The 15229-nt window shown below is 37.4% G+C and overlaps 2 protein-coding genes across 2 annotated transcripts; both read right to left on the bottom strand.

The window, feature by feature from the left end:
* Window positions 1–437: 437 nt before the first annotated feature.
* LOC125665434 (uncharacterized) lies at window positions 438–1859 on the bottom strand. Its single transcript, XM_048898073.2, has one exon. It carries the CDS (start codon window positions 1857–1859, stop codon window positions 438–440), a length of 1422 nt encoding a protein of 473 aa, XP_048754030.2.
* A 4457-nt stretch (window positions 1860–6316) lies between these two features.
* On the bottom strand, window positions 6317–14801 carry LOC125666157 (ependymin-related protein 1-like). Its single transcript, XM_048899294.2, has 6 exons — window positions 14189–14801; window positions 12845–12955; window positions 8770–8848; window positions 8177–8350; window positions 7729–7829; window positions 6317–6410 (listed from the first exon to the last, which is right to left on the bottom strand). The coding sequence occupies exons 1-6, from the start codon at window positions 14324–14326 to the stop codon at window positions 6393–6395; spliced, it is 621 nt and encodes a 206-aa protein (XP_048755251.1). The 5' UTR covers window positions 14327–14801; the 3' UTR covers window positions 6317–6392.
* Window positions 14802–15229: the final 428 nt, after the last annotated feature.

The following is a 15229-nucleotide window of genomic DNA, read 5'->3' as shown; positions in this document are numbered from 1 at the left end:
GCCGTATAGCTGATATGTCAGATGAGCATCATGCCCGGCCAGATATGCCCGCTAAGCATCACACCCGTCCAGTAGATGTCGCATCTGTAAATATATGTCCACAAGATTGGTTGTGTATTGTTTAACGTTCCACTCTGAGAATTTTTCACTCATATCGAGACATTACCATTGCCAGTGAATGGCTGCAAAATTTAGTGTCCACTGTATGTCATGTTCGTCTTAATGTGTTCACTTGGCGTCATGTACATCCAAATATGTCCGTCAGACATCACTCCTGTATAAATATGTCCGCCAGGCGTCACTCTTGTATAAATATGTCCGTCAGGCGTCACTCCTGTATAAATATGTCCGTCAGACATCACTCCTGTATAAATATGTCCGCCAGACATCACTCCTGTATAAATATGTCCGCCAGACATCACTCCTGTATAAATATGTCAGTCAGGCGTCACTCCTGTATAAATATGTCCGTCAGACATCACACCTGTGTAAATATGTCCGCCAGACATCACTCCTGTATAAATATGTCCGTCAGGCGTCACTCCTGTATAAATATGTCCGTCAGACATCACACCTGTGTAAATATGTCCGCCAGACATCACTCCTGTATAAATATGTCCGTCAGACATCACACCTGTATAAATATGTCCACCAGGCATCATGTCTGTATAAATATGTCCGCCACACATCACTCCTGTGTAAATATGTCCGTCAGGAGTCACTCCTGTGTAAATATGTCCGCAAGACATCACTCCTGTATAAATATGTCCGTCAGACATCACTCCTGTATAAATATGTCCATCAGGCATCACTCCTGTATAAATATGTCCATCAGGCATCACTCCTGTATAAATATCTCCGTCAGACATCACTCCTGTATAAATATGTCTTCCAGACATCACTCCTGTATAAATATGTGTGCCAGGCATCACTCCTGTATAAATATGTCCGTCAGACATCACTCCTGTATAAATATGTCTACCAGGCGTCACTCCTGTGTAAATATGTCCGTCAGACATCACTCCTGTGTAAATATGTCCGTCAGACATCACTCCTGTATAAATATGTCCGCCAGACATCACTCCTCTATAAATATGTCCGCCACACATCACTCCTGTATAAATATGTCCGTCAGGCGTCACTCCTGTATAAATATGTCCGCCACACATCACTTCTGTGTAAATATGTCTGCCACACATCACTCCTGTATAAGTATGTCCGCCAGACATCACTCCTGTATAAATATGTCCGTCAGGCATCACTCCTGTATAAATATGTCCGTCAGACATCACTCCTGTATAAATATGTCCGCCACACATCACTCCTGTATAAATATGTCCGTCAGGCATCACTCCTGTATAAATATGTCCGTCAGACATCACTCCTGTATAAATATGTCCGTCAGGAGTCACTCCTGTATAAATATGTCCGTCAGACATCACTCCTGTATAAATATGTCCGTCAGGCATCACTCCTGTATAAATATGTCCGTCAGGCATCACTCCTGTGTAAATATGTCCGCCAGGCATCACACCTGTATAAATATGTCCGTCAGACATCACTCCTGTGTAAATATGTCCGTCAGACATCACTCCTGTGTAAATATGTCCGTCAGACATCACTCCTGTATAAATATGTCCGTCAGGCATCACTCCTGTGTGAATATGTCCGTCAGACATCACTCCTGTATAAATATGTCCGTCAGACATCACACCTGTATAAATATGTCCGCCAGACATCACTCCTGTGTAAATATGTCCGTCAGACATCACACCTGTATAAATATGTCCGTCAGGCGTCACTCCTGTATAAATATGTTCACCAGGCGTCACTCCTGTGTAAATATGTCCGTCAGACATCACTCCTGTGTAAATATGTCCGTCAGGCGGTTTACAGTCATAGTCATCCTTTAACTATTGCACATCTTTAACTTCTTGATAACTACCTTTCTAATTCTTTTCAGGGTCTTGAATAGAATAGGTCCTCAGTACCCGTTGCTTGTTGTAAGACTTAGAGAGGCAACTAAATAGGGCGGTTCTTCAGATAAGACCGCAAAACCGAGGCCCCATATCACAGCAGGTGTGACACGATAAAGATTCCTCCCTGCTTAAAGACTAAACGCCGAACATAGGCTTAAATTTTGCAGCTCTTCACCGGCAATGATGACGTCTTCATATGAGCGAAATATTCTCGAACTGGACGTTAAACAATATACAACGAACCAACGTTTTCAAATTTGGTATGAGGCATTTTTCTGTGGCCTTTATCTTTACAATTAGATATGTCGGCAATGTTTTATGTATTAACAACAACCATTTTCATTCATATATCGATTCGATATAGACCGTCGTGGTGGTCTAGAGGGTGGAGCGGTCGCCCCACAGACGGTATGCCGGAGTTCGAATCCCGGACGCTACAAAGCTAAGTCGTTAAAACAGGTAGTGACAGTTCCATCGTCAAACACTCGGCATCAGGTGTGAATGTCACGGGTCCTCGGAGATGACCTTAAAAACAGATGTCCTGTGTCACAGTAGGTGTGGCACGCTAAATAACCCTCACTGCTCAACGGCCGTAAGCGCCGAGCAAAGGCTTAAATTTGAAGCCCTTCACCGGTCTTGGTGACGTCTCCATATGACTGATTGAATATTGTTTAACGTCCCTCATGAGAATATTTCACTCGTATGGAGACGACATCGAGACAAGGTACAATCAATCGATTGGATATATTCCAGTGACCTCAAAGTAAACGACACCACAGAATTTCACACATCTGCTTGATACTTGGATATTTTGATTTTTCACCGCTTAAAGCAGAATTCCCCTTTCTGGACTGGTAAAATCTGAAAATTTCTAGGACTTGGTTCAGTCACCAACTATAGTGACTAACGTTGAACCAAAGTACGATTTCACTGTCTTCAGTCGAAACCGGAAGGGGTGTCTGGTCTACCCTACGAACTTTAGAAACCAGACATGCGCACTAAAGGTCCAGAAGCAATCTAGGCATGCACAATGAAGTTTCTGTAGACGACTTAGTACTAGGCCTAGGTTGTTCAATAAATTTTACTATTTGCGAATCTTATTTTCCGGAATATCTGGTTTTGACTTTGAATTTTGCATAGTAGTCAGGATTTCCTCATTGTATTATTCTCGTTGATTGGTTGAATCTTTACGATATCACCCAATCAGCAGAATGTACTCTGATTGTGAACACGTGGGACTGACAAAAATATCCGTAAAAGTAGTATGTAGCGGTCAGCTGGGTTAGATCGCCGTTGTCCAGACAGCTCAGTTGGTAGAGCACCTGAAAAGAGAAGTCGCGGGTCCGGGTTCTAATTCCGGTCTGGTCCGTTGCGTTTTCTCCCTTCCTATCACCATATTCTTGTATCGCCGTCTCATAAATTCAATATTTGTGCGCCGTCAATCGAAGTTTATTACAAGGGGTGGATCTGTAGCTCTCTGATCTGTCCCATTATGTTTTCAGAGTGCTGCAGCTAGATTAGGTCACGGAATCAATACTTACATACTATTATTAGCATTTCTATAAAGCGTAAAACCTCACAATTGGTTCACAGAATTCATTATTTTAACAGCTTAGAGGTCAAAAATCCTATGGGGATCAGGGTTAGAATAGGTCCTCAGTACCCCTTGCTTGTCGTAAGAGGCGACTAAATGGGGTGGTCCTTCGGATGAGACCGCAGAAACCGAGGTCCCGTGTCACAGCAGGTGTGGCACGATAAAAATCCCTCCCTGCTCAATGGTCAGAAGCGCCAAGCATGGGCCTAAATTTTGCAGCCCTTCACCGGCAGTGGTGACGTCTCCATATAAGTGAAATATACTCGAGAGGGACGTTAAACAACATTTAATCAATAAATGTATCCGAGGAATCACTTGTGTGGCATCATCTCTGTGTCATCAGAGAAGAATATTAATTTGTTTCCCACAGAGAATGACCACATCTACCTTTTTATCGAGCAACTTTATGCTGTTTTGTCTGGTTTTGCTAATTGAGTTTATATGAAGAGATGAAGATGGCACTTCAGATGTCATCTTGGTTGGTGGTAAACAGATTTAACACTCTTGTGCTGTTCAGAATCCCGATGCTTTAAAAGGGTAGATGGTATTCCAAGGGTTTTTTTTTTAAAAGGTATGCTACACCAGAGAAATTTGATGTAGATGAAAAGTGGAGGATATGTACAACAATATTTTGAAGTTGAAAATTTTCAAATTTACTTCATTTTGTCAAAAAGTACAATTTTAGTAGAAGGTAATCTGAAAAAAAATTAAAACCCCTGCTGGACTCGGACATGCGACCTACAGTTCCACAGTCGGTATTCTAACCTACTGAGCTACTCGGCTAGGTATTTAAATAGAAAAGGAAGAGTCAAATATTACTGATATCGATTTTTTCATCCATTTTTCTGAAGGAAGTCAGCCATTATGACGATGTAGAGTACCACCTTAACAGTATGCTGAAGCGCAACCTTGAAAACCGATTCATCCAAAAAAAAGGCTAAAATCATAGACTTTTTAAGTCACCAGAGTAATCTCGGGAGACTTATTGCAATATTGTCGAGCGTTAATGATTGAACATGTTTAACTTCCTGATAAGAATATAGTGGTTATGTCTAAAACACTTCAATAGCATTATAATATATTTCTGGGATGAGAACACTTGTCGTAAGTTTCCTGTGATGAGTACTTTGTTTTTACAAGTTTTAATACGGCCACACGGTGCAGAATGTCTCTCTACACACATCTACACTCATCTCTTGGGTCAAGCACATAAGCACTTTTGTGTATATTAGCGTCTCAATGTGATATCGGACCTTTTCACAGCCAGCTAGCGACTTGTGTATGTTAAAGATAAGTCACACTGTGGACTTCCAAGTGTGTACATTTCAGGATAGTCTCCGTTTATCATTTGAAAGTAACTATCAATATATTTTTGGCCCATTGTAAAATCGATTTCCTTGCAATTCTAAATTGCTAGTAGATATTATAAGTATCAAGGGTGAACGAAATTTTGATCTCCTGCATGCAGCCAAATTGAGAGCAGCATCGAAACGCTGGCAAACTTTGTACCAAGTTTGGGTCACAGTGGTTCTGAAGAAGATACTCATTAAATGTTTGAAATAAATACGGAAAATAAATGTGTGAAATATTTACGGACACATTATGAGGCTCAATTTACCTTTTAGCTCAGGTGAACTAAAAAAAAAAGTCTAGAAAACTAATTTGTGGCAAAGGGACAGATGGATTGGACAAACGGACGAGCCAAGGGAGTGTAAACTGGTAGCACCCTTCGTCTACTGCGGTAGATGACTAAAACCTCACTGTTTTCATTGTAAAACTCGATCTCATAGAGTAGACAGTGCCCATTTCTCATAGAAAAGAAACAGTTCCCATTTCTCATAAAGTAAACAGTGTCCATTTCTCATAGAGTAAACAGTGCCCATTTTCCATAGAATTCAACACAAACCTTTGGTTTTCGCGATTTCATATTGAGAAAATATCTACCGTACCAGTTCATTCCAAGTGCAGATAATAAAAAATAGGAAGAGTTCATCTTGGTTACATTCGTCAGTGTTTAACAGTGAAGTACGATTTTCCTCCCGTTAATGATACCCATCAGTGGCGTAGCTTCCATTGAGGCAACCGAGGCAGCTGCCTCGGTAAAAAAAAAAAAAAAACAACACCTTTTACGTTGTTAAAATGTCGATAGCTTCTGGGGGGTACAGCCCCCCAGACCCCCTGCCTCGGTAATATTCGAAGCCAAGCTACGCCTATGACGATGACAATTTTTTAATTTCATTTTTATTTCATTATTATTATTTTTTTTTTTTTTTTTTTGGTGGCATATTTCTAGTTTTAATTGAAAATGATGTTCTGACTTCAGTCAATCAAATCAAAATATTAAAGTCGGACTTAGTAAAATAATTTTGAATAATGTAAATCAAGGCAAAAGTTTATCGTTAAATAATGATGAAAGTGAAGTCAATCAAATTCATATGACTGGTAAATGATTACAAAGAGATATTTGTGCATAATTCTTTTTTGGAAGAGTTATCTGCAATTGATGAAAATAAGAAATATCTAATGATTTCTATAAAAAAAATATGGTAAATGATTACTTTCATTAGCAAAACAATCAAGGGTATTATTCTAACTCCATATTATCTAATTACAATGAATTTCTCTAATGAATTACTGATTCATATTTTCTTAATCAATTAAGGCTTTTTTACGAGAGGCGACAGGAATATTGATATTACGATTTTTGATTTGAGTCCAGGGAAAACAATAATTAAACAATCGATGATATAACATAAGTAATTTATTCAACATATACATACAAGATTTTGTCAAATTGAAGATGAATACAGCATAGAACATCACCCCACCACCGAGTTCTGAAAAAGAAAACAGAGAGATCTATTAATCTAAGTCAATATAAAGCATCTCATGTAAACGAAAAACAGAGATCCATTATATCATGTAATTTAGTTGAATCTGATTAGTCTAGAAGCAGAAAACATACTGTTACCCTCTGAGAACAGAAACGGCTCACATATCTAGCAATGGGTATCCATACTCAATATTAAGTCATTATCACAGATTATGCGTGTACAGTTCACCTTAACACAGATTGTGCGTGTACGGTTCACCTTAACACAGATTGTGCGTGTACGGTTCACCTTAACACAGATTGTGCGTGTACGGTTTGCCTTAACACAGATTGTGCGTGTACGGTTTGCCTTAACACAGATTGTGCGTGTGTGGTTCACCTTAACACAGATTATGCGTGTACGGTTCATCTTAACACAGATTGTGCGTGTGTGGTTCACCTTAACACAGATTGTGCGTGTACGGTTCATCTTAACACAGATTGTGCGTGTGTGGTTCACCTTAACACAGATTGTGCGTGTACGGTTTGCCTTAACACATATTGTGCGTGTGTGGTTCACCTTAACACAGATTATGCGTGTACGGTTCACCTTAACACAGATTATGCGTGTGTGGTTCACCTTAACACAGATTATGCGTGTACGGTTCATCTTAACACAGATTGTGCGTGTGTGGTTCACCTTAACACAGATTGTGCGTGTACGGTTCATCTTAACACAGATTGTGCGTGTGTGGTTCACCTTAACACAGATTGTGCGTGTACGGTTCACCTTAACACAGATTGTGCGTGTGTGGTTCACCTTAACACAGATTATGCGTGTGTGGTTCACCTTAACAGATTGTGCGTGCACTATACACTACACCCTGATGTCTTGGTAAGGTAAATTCCAGGAGATAACAATGATCATAGATGAGCTCTGCCCACATCCAGTGATCCGTGGAGAAACCGTACGATATTTTCGTTGGTTCTTCCAAGTATCTGTGTCCAAGGTCTCGCGATACTATCTGTGTCCAAGGTCTCGCGATACTATCAGTTATTTAACTTCCCGTTATATTTTTTGGTATTTGAACTCTCGCCTCTCATCTAAGTTATCGCTACATACATGTATTTTGTTATAAGTTCTCGCAATATCATCGTAGTCGCCAACCATGCTTACTGAGTCCTGTGTTAAACTAAAGAGACAATTGGCGTGGCTTGCGACAATGGGCGTGGCTTGCGACAATGTGTATTGTTGTTTATAGCGATAACACCGGCTGATCTCTCAGAAAATCGCTGTTACCATAAAATTTACAGAAGAGGAAGTGACATCATACAAAACTAACCACTAATGGTGATGAAATACAATTAGCTGGTACGGTGAAGACCGAGGCGTCCGAAATACCTCCCGTGATACCGTGAAACCCAATAGAACCCACAACACGACCTACAAAGAATGGACACAGGAAGTCAAGATAAAAGTATTTGCGATGAGAAAATTATCAATGAAGTAGTCCAATCATAAAAACCCACACAAACAAATATCCATTGATTTAAAATTTAAATTCTTTTTTTTTTTTTTTTTTTTTTTGGGGGGTCATGGAGGATATTTACAGACACAGTTTTATAACATGTACACATGTAACGTATGAATTGGTGACAGTGCTTATAATGCAATTTTATACCACTCATACGTGCAACAAATATTTACGATTTGAGCAGTTTGGACACAGTACTTACACAATGCACTGTCATAACACGAACACGTGTAATTTGGTTTCAGTGATTACTTACTTCCGTCCGCGCTCATGCCGTGATAAGCCACTCCCACTGGGATACACCCCTCGGACACTGACAGCGTGGAAGGCATGCCGTTAAGCACGCCGTTATATACGGTGATGGCGAGCTGTTGACCGCTAGCCCCCAGGTGAGTCTGAGCCATTACCGTAGAGTTGTCTCCATTGCTTCCTAAAAAAAAACTTTTCTGATTATTTTCATCATTGAAAGTATTCCTTTGCGATTAAAATCCGTCATTTTTGTCTTTGAAATTCGACAATTGTAATTGGCATGGGTTATAGTGAGAGAGACAAACAGACAAAGACAGATAGAGCGTTGTGGCGCCATATCACACAAAATATATCAATAAGCAGACATCATTAAACATATCAGGAAGGTATATTAACGTGTATCTCTGGTAGTATATTCAACTTAAGACAAGAAATGGCGATTTCTTACTGTAGGCCTAATTTCTCACATTTGTTTTGTTATCTGTCTTGTAAATTTTAGGCCTGCCTTGAAAGAAAATAATGATCCTATCTTTAATATAACAGAAACCAATCCTTCTATCATTTCATTAATTAAACAAATTGGTGTTAATGAGGACTCACCGAGACACGGGATCTCCTTTTCCGCCAGTACGGATTTAGTGCAGACATTGGTAGCAGTGTCGATGGAATATTGCAGTTTCTGAAAACCACAGCGAAAAACAGAATAATATTAGTCATGGATAGAAAAATCACAGCGCAGAATAGAATAATGTTACTTATAGATAGAAAAACCACAGCGCAGAATAGGATAATATTACTCATAGATAGAAAAACCACAGCGCAGAATAGAATAATATTATAGATAGAAAAACCACAGCGCAAAATAGAATAATATTACTCATAGATAGAAAAACCACAGCGCAGAATAGAATAATATTATAGATAGAAAAACCGTAGCGCAGAATAGAATAATATTATAGATAGAAAAACCACAGCGCAGAATAGAATGATGTTACTCATAGATAGAAAAACCACAGCGCAGAATAGAATAATATTATAGATAGAAAAACCACAGCGCAAAATAGAATAATATTACTCATAGATAGAAAAACCACAGCGCAGAATAGAATAATATTATTGATAGAAAAACCGCAAAGCAGAATAGAATAATATTACTCATAGATAGAAAAACCACAGCGCAGAATAGAATAATATTATAGATAGAAAAACCGCAGCGCAGAATAGAATAATATTATAGATAGAAAAACCACAGCGCAGAATAGAATGATGTTACTCATAGATAGAAAAACCACAGCGCAGAATAGAATAATATTATAGATAGAAAAACCACAGCGCAAAATAGAATAATATTACTCATAGATAGAAAAACCACAGCGCAGAATAGAATAATATTATAGATAGAAAAACCGCAGAGCAGAATAGAATGATATTATTGATAGAAAAACCACAGCGCAGAATAGAATGATGTTACTCATAGATAGAAAAACCACAGCGCAGAATAGAATAATATTATAGATAGAAAAACCACAGCGCAGAATAGAATAATATTATAGATAGAAAAACCGCAGCGCAGAATAGAATGATATTATAGATAGAAAAACCACAGAGCAGAATAGAATGATGTTACTCATAGATAGAAAAACCACAGCGCAGAATAGAATTATATTACTCATAGATAGAAAAACCACAGCGCAGAATACAATAATATTATAGATAGAAAAACCACAGCCCAGAATAGAATAATGTTACTCATAGATAGAAAAACCACAGCTCAGAATAGAATAATATTATAGATAGAAAAACCGCAGCGCAGAATAGAATAATGTTACTCATAGATAGAAAAACCACAGCTCAGAATAGAATAATATTATAGATAGAAAAACCACAGCGCAGAATAGAATAATGTTACTCATAGATAGAAAAACCACTGCGCAAAATAGAATGATATTACTCATAGATAGAAAAACCACAGCGCAGAATAGAATAATGTTTGTCATGGATAGAAAACCATAGCGCAGAATAAAATAATGCTTGTCACAGATGAAAAAAAACCCACAGTGCAAAATAGAATGATACATGTACAGTGATCCCCCGCTACATTGCCACCCGTTATAATGTTGGCGTTATAACGGGGGATCACTGTATTTGTCATTGATACGTATAACTCTTGTTCCAGTCTTATCAACATTTTCCTTACTAAATACATGTACCACATTTAAAAGAAATCATCATAAAACTACAACGCTTATCTGGGTAGTTCAATTCACTGTTTGTAGTTTTACGTTCCCAACATATACAAATTACATCAGTGTCCACCTAACGGTACCTCATCTACAAATCTGTCTGTGTATTTATAGATCTACATCTCTTTGTATCTATAGATTTACATCTCTGTCTGTGTATTTAAAGACATACATCTCTGTGTATTTATAGATCTACATCTCTGTGTATTTATAGATCTACATCTCTGTCTGTGTATTTATAGATCTACATCTCTGTCTGTGTATTTATAGATCTACATCTCTGTCTGTGTATTTATAGATCTACATCAATGTCTGTGTATTTATAGATCTACATATCTCTGTCTGTGTATTTATAGATCTACAGCTCTGTGTATTTATAGATCTACATCAATGTCTGTGTATTTATAGATCTACATCTCTGTCTGTGTATTTATAGATCTACATCTCTGTGTGTGTATTTATAGATCTACATCTCTGTGTGTGTATTTATAGATCTACATCTCTGTCTGTGTATTTATAGATCTACATCTCTGTCTGTGTATTTATAGATCTACATCTCTGTCTGTGTATTTATAGATCTACATCTCTGTCTGTGTATTTATAGATCTACATCAATGTCTGTGTATTTATAGATCTACATATCTCTGTCTGTGTATTTATAGATCTGCATCTCTGTGTGTGTATTTATAGATCTACATCTCTGTCTGTGTATTTATAGATCTACATCTCTGTCTGTGTATTTATAGATCTACATCTCTGTGTGTGTATTTATAGATCTACATCTCTGTCTCTGTATTTATAGATCTACATCTCTGTCTGTGTATTTATAGATCTACATATCTCTGTCTGTGTATTTATAGATCTACATCAATGTCTGTGTATTTATAGATCTACATCTCTGTCTGTGTATTTCTAGATCTACATCAATGTCTGTGTATTTATAGATCTACATCTCTGTCTGTGTATTTATAGATCTACATCTCTGTCTGTGTATTTATAGATCTACATCTCTGTGTGTGTATTTATAGATCTACATCTCTGTCTGTGTATTTATAGATCTACATCTCTGTGTATTTATAGATCTACATCTCTGTCTGTGTATTTATAGATCTACATATCTGTCTCTGTATCTATAGATCTACATCTCTGTCTGTGTATTTATAGATCTACATCTCTCTGTGTGTATTTATAGATCTACATCTCTGTCTCTGTATCTATAGATCTACATCTCTGTCTGTGTATTTATAGATCTACATCTCTGTCTGTGTATTTATAGATCTACATCTCTGTCTGTGTATTTATAGATCTACATCTGTGTGTGTGTATTTATAGATCTACATCTCTGTCTGTGTATTTATAGATCTACATCTCTGTCTGTGTATTTATAGATCTACATCTCTGTCTGTGTATTTATAGATCTACATCTCTGTGTATATATAGATCTACATATCTGTCTGTGTATTTATAGATCTACATCTCTGTCTCTGTATTTATAGATCTACATCTCTGTCTGTGTATTTATAGATCTACATCTCTGTCTGTGTATTTATAGATCTACATCTCTGTGTGTGTATTTATAGATCTACATATCTCTGTGTATTTATAGATCTACATCTCTGTCTGTGTATCTATAGATCTACATCTCTGTCTGTGTATTTATAGATCTACATCTCTGTCTGTGTATTTATAGATCTACATCTCTGTCTGTGTATTTATAGATCTACATCTCTGTCTGTGTATTTATAGATCTACATCTCTGTCTGTGTATTGATAAATTTACATCGCTGTGTACAGTTGTATCTATAGATCTACATATCTGTGTATTTATAAATTTACATCTCTCTGTATTTATAGATCTACATATCTGTGTGTGTATTTATTGATCTACATCTCTGTGTATTTATAGATTTACATCTCTTTGTATTTATAGATCTACATCTCTGTGTATTTATAGACTCTATATGTCCGGTCGCGGCAGCTCAATGGTAGAACGTTAGCTTTGGAACTGGGAGGTCCTAAGCTTGAACCCCGTTTGTGCCGTGGTTGCGTGAAATCTAAGACATAAATATAGGTAGTGATTGCTCCTTCGTTAAGCGCTCGGCATCTAGAAATGAGAATCACAAGTCTTTCGGATATGACCTTAAAAACAGAGGTCCCGTATTTCGATAGGCGTTGGTATGTTTAAAAAAGCTCACTGCTACGGCCCTGAGTACTAAGAGGTACTTCACCTACAGCTGGTGACGTCTCAATATGAGTGACAAATTCTCAACGGGACGTAAAATTACTTACAAGCAACCAACCAACCTAGTCTGTTTGCTAAATGTTTACTATTGAAAAGAAATCATCAACGATCTTTAAAACCTTTCTACCATATGACCACACATCTTACAATTTTCAGAGTACTATATCTATTTATAGTATCAACACCATACCGCGGTATAATCTCGGATGACTCTCATCTGAGTAGTGGAAGGGCCTGTAATTACACTTCCGGAAAGAGACAACAGGTGTTTGGAGTAGTCCACGGACAGCAAATAGTTAAACTGTAATTAAAGAAATCCAAAAACGACAGTTAGATAACAGATACCAACCAAAATAACACAAGGCAATATTCAAACATTAGTATACAAGTACTTTCATATAAAGTACTCGAATCTGATTGGCTAAGGAATTCTGAGAATAGGAAGCATGCATTCCAGATTAACATTAATTGACAACCAGTGATAATTTAAAATTATCTCATGCGTCAAATTTATGCGCTTACGGTTCGCCGTAGATCGTTAGACGATGTCTTTTGAGCGTTTGTAATAAACGTGAATACCTGCATTGATATTCAAAACATTGCATGACACTGATTGATCAAATGACAACAGTGGACCGTCAAAAGTCGTGAAGTATCTCTGCTTTGTGTTATATAACATGATACTGTTACGCCTCGGTTGACAATCGTTATCTCGGGATGAAAATCTTTAATGTTATCCACGCCTCGGTTGACAATCGTTGACAATGTGTCTCCAAGAATTCGGTAGCATCAACCGGTGACAGGGTTCATAAAACTGTGCTCGTGCTGTGTTACATGTAGATAGGAGGACGGTCTAAGTGTCCGATCCCTTTGTAAATTATGTCACGATAAAATACGTTCAAAATAAACCAAATCTGATATTGTCCTTTCCCGAATACGTTCAATCTCCACCAGAGGGCGCTAAGCACCTTTATTTAAATTTTAAACAGTGTATAAAACTTTCACTGTATCTTCATTTTACAAACAGGGAAAATCTATGATAATCTATCGAATCAAAATAACATTTCACGAACAGGGAAAATCTATGATTAGGCCTATCTATCAGATCAAATGAACATTTCCCCCCATTGCTTTAAAACATACGTGTTTGAACTACTTTCATATAAAGAAAATTATTTTGCATTGATTGGCGTTTATGAATAATTTCATAGCAAACCACTTTGCAGATTAGCTATTCACATCCTTACATCGTCGCTAGGGTTATCATGATAAAGATTCCTTTGCCAGATTAATTAAAGCCTCGTTTTCGTTCATTGTGGATGTTTCGCGGGTACTTATTTCTGCGAGATTCGTTGATACTGACAACATGATCACACTAACAAAAGTAGAAAATGAATAATGAAGTCTTAAAAAAAAGTTACAGATTTGTAAATTGGAACAGATTCAACTCACAAAATATATAAGAATTACAATGATGCTTTGTTTCTATGGCAGCTAAACGAATGTGGATTGGACACATTATAGGCGGTCTTACCGAGGTGTATACCGGTGCCTTGGCCCCTGGCGATACAGTGGCTATAGTACCGGACTCGATTCCTTCCCACTGAGAAGGAAAACAACACTGCTGCAGCGAGAACTCGAACACAGAAAGTAAAACCAACAGCGTCAACATGTTTAACACTAGACCAGCAGGGGACGAATGATATCGAGAAATCGGACAGGGGAGAGAACGCGTCACAGGGGGTCACGTGACGATAACGTGGAGAGGGGTTCTCTGGCAGATTACCGTAGAATTATAATTTATGTAGATAAGACACGCCGGTCGCCGATCTAGATAGTGAATGAGAGATAACACAGGTGTAAATGATAATTAATATTGGGAGTAAATTTACATCACATTAGGAATATTGTATATAAACTATTTACAGGAGTCTTCCAGAATAGCGGGGCCAGTTGTTCAGAGGAACACGTCATTGCGTGTTTTATTGCGTGTCATTGCGTGTTTTATTTTCTCCAGTCCACGTTTGATTTAATGTAATACAGAACTGTTTATTTTATGGATGCGTTGGGTTGGAGGTCAGATTGCACAATATTTTTTATGATGTTTGGTCTGGGTTTTTTTTGTTGTTGTTTTTTTTTTTTTTTTTGGTTGGTTTTTTTTTTTTTTTTTTTTTTTTGCTTTGTTGCATTTCACCATTGTATAATTCCGTGTCGTCATTTGCTTGATAAATGTAACAGTGGTGGGTTACAACAGCACACCCTCCTTAAGTTGAACAACATGGCAGATACGCATCTCAGAAAGATTTATTTTAAGTCTAAAAATAGGGATTATATAACATTCAACTAATAGAGAAAAATCAACAGATAAGGAAGAAAATTTCTTCTTATTAAAATTTCTGGTAAATAGTATGATTTTATTTTAAATTCAAAGAGTAAATTGTATCGAATTTTTACGATAGTTTTGACATCGCATCAATATTCTACATGTGTTTGATATTGTACCATTGTCGTAAAGTTAACAGTCATAAGAAGAATACAAAAGCTTCTAAATTTTCCTATTGTTTTATTTCGTTGA

Source organism: Ostrea edulis, chromosome 10 (assembly GCF_947568905.1).
Source record: "Ostrea edulis chromosome 10, xbOstEdul1.1, whole genome shotgun sequence".
Classification (NCBI taxonomy): domain Eukaryota; kingdom Metazoa; phylum Mollusca; class Bivalvia; order Ostreida; family Ostreidae; genus Ostrea; species Ostrea edulis.
The sequence above is the reverse complement of the archived record's forward strand: the minus strand, read 5'-3'. Positions and strand labels throughout refer to the sequence as shown.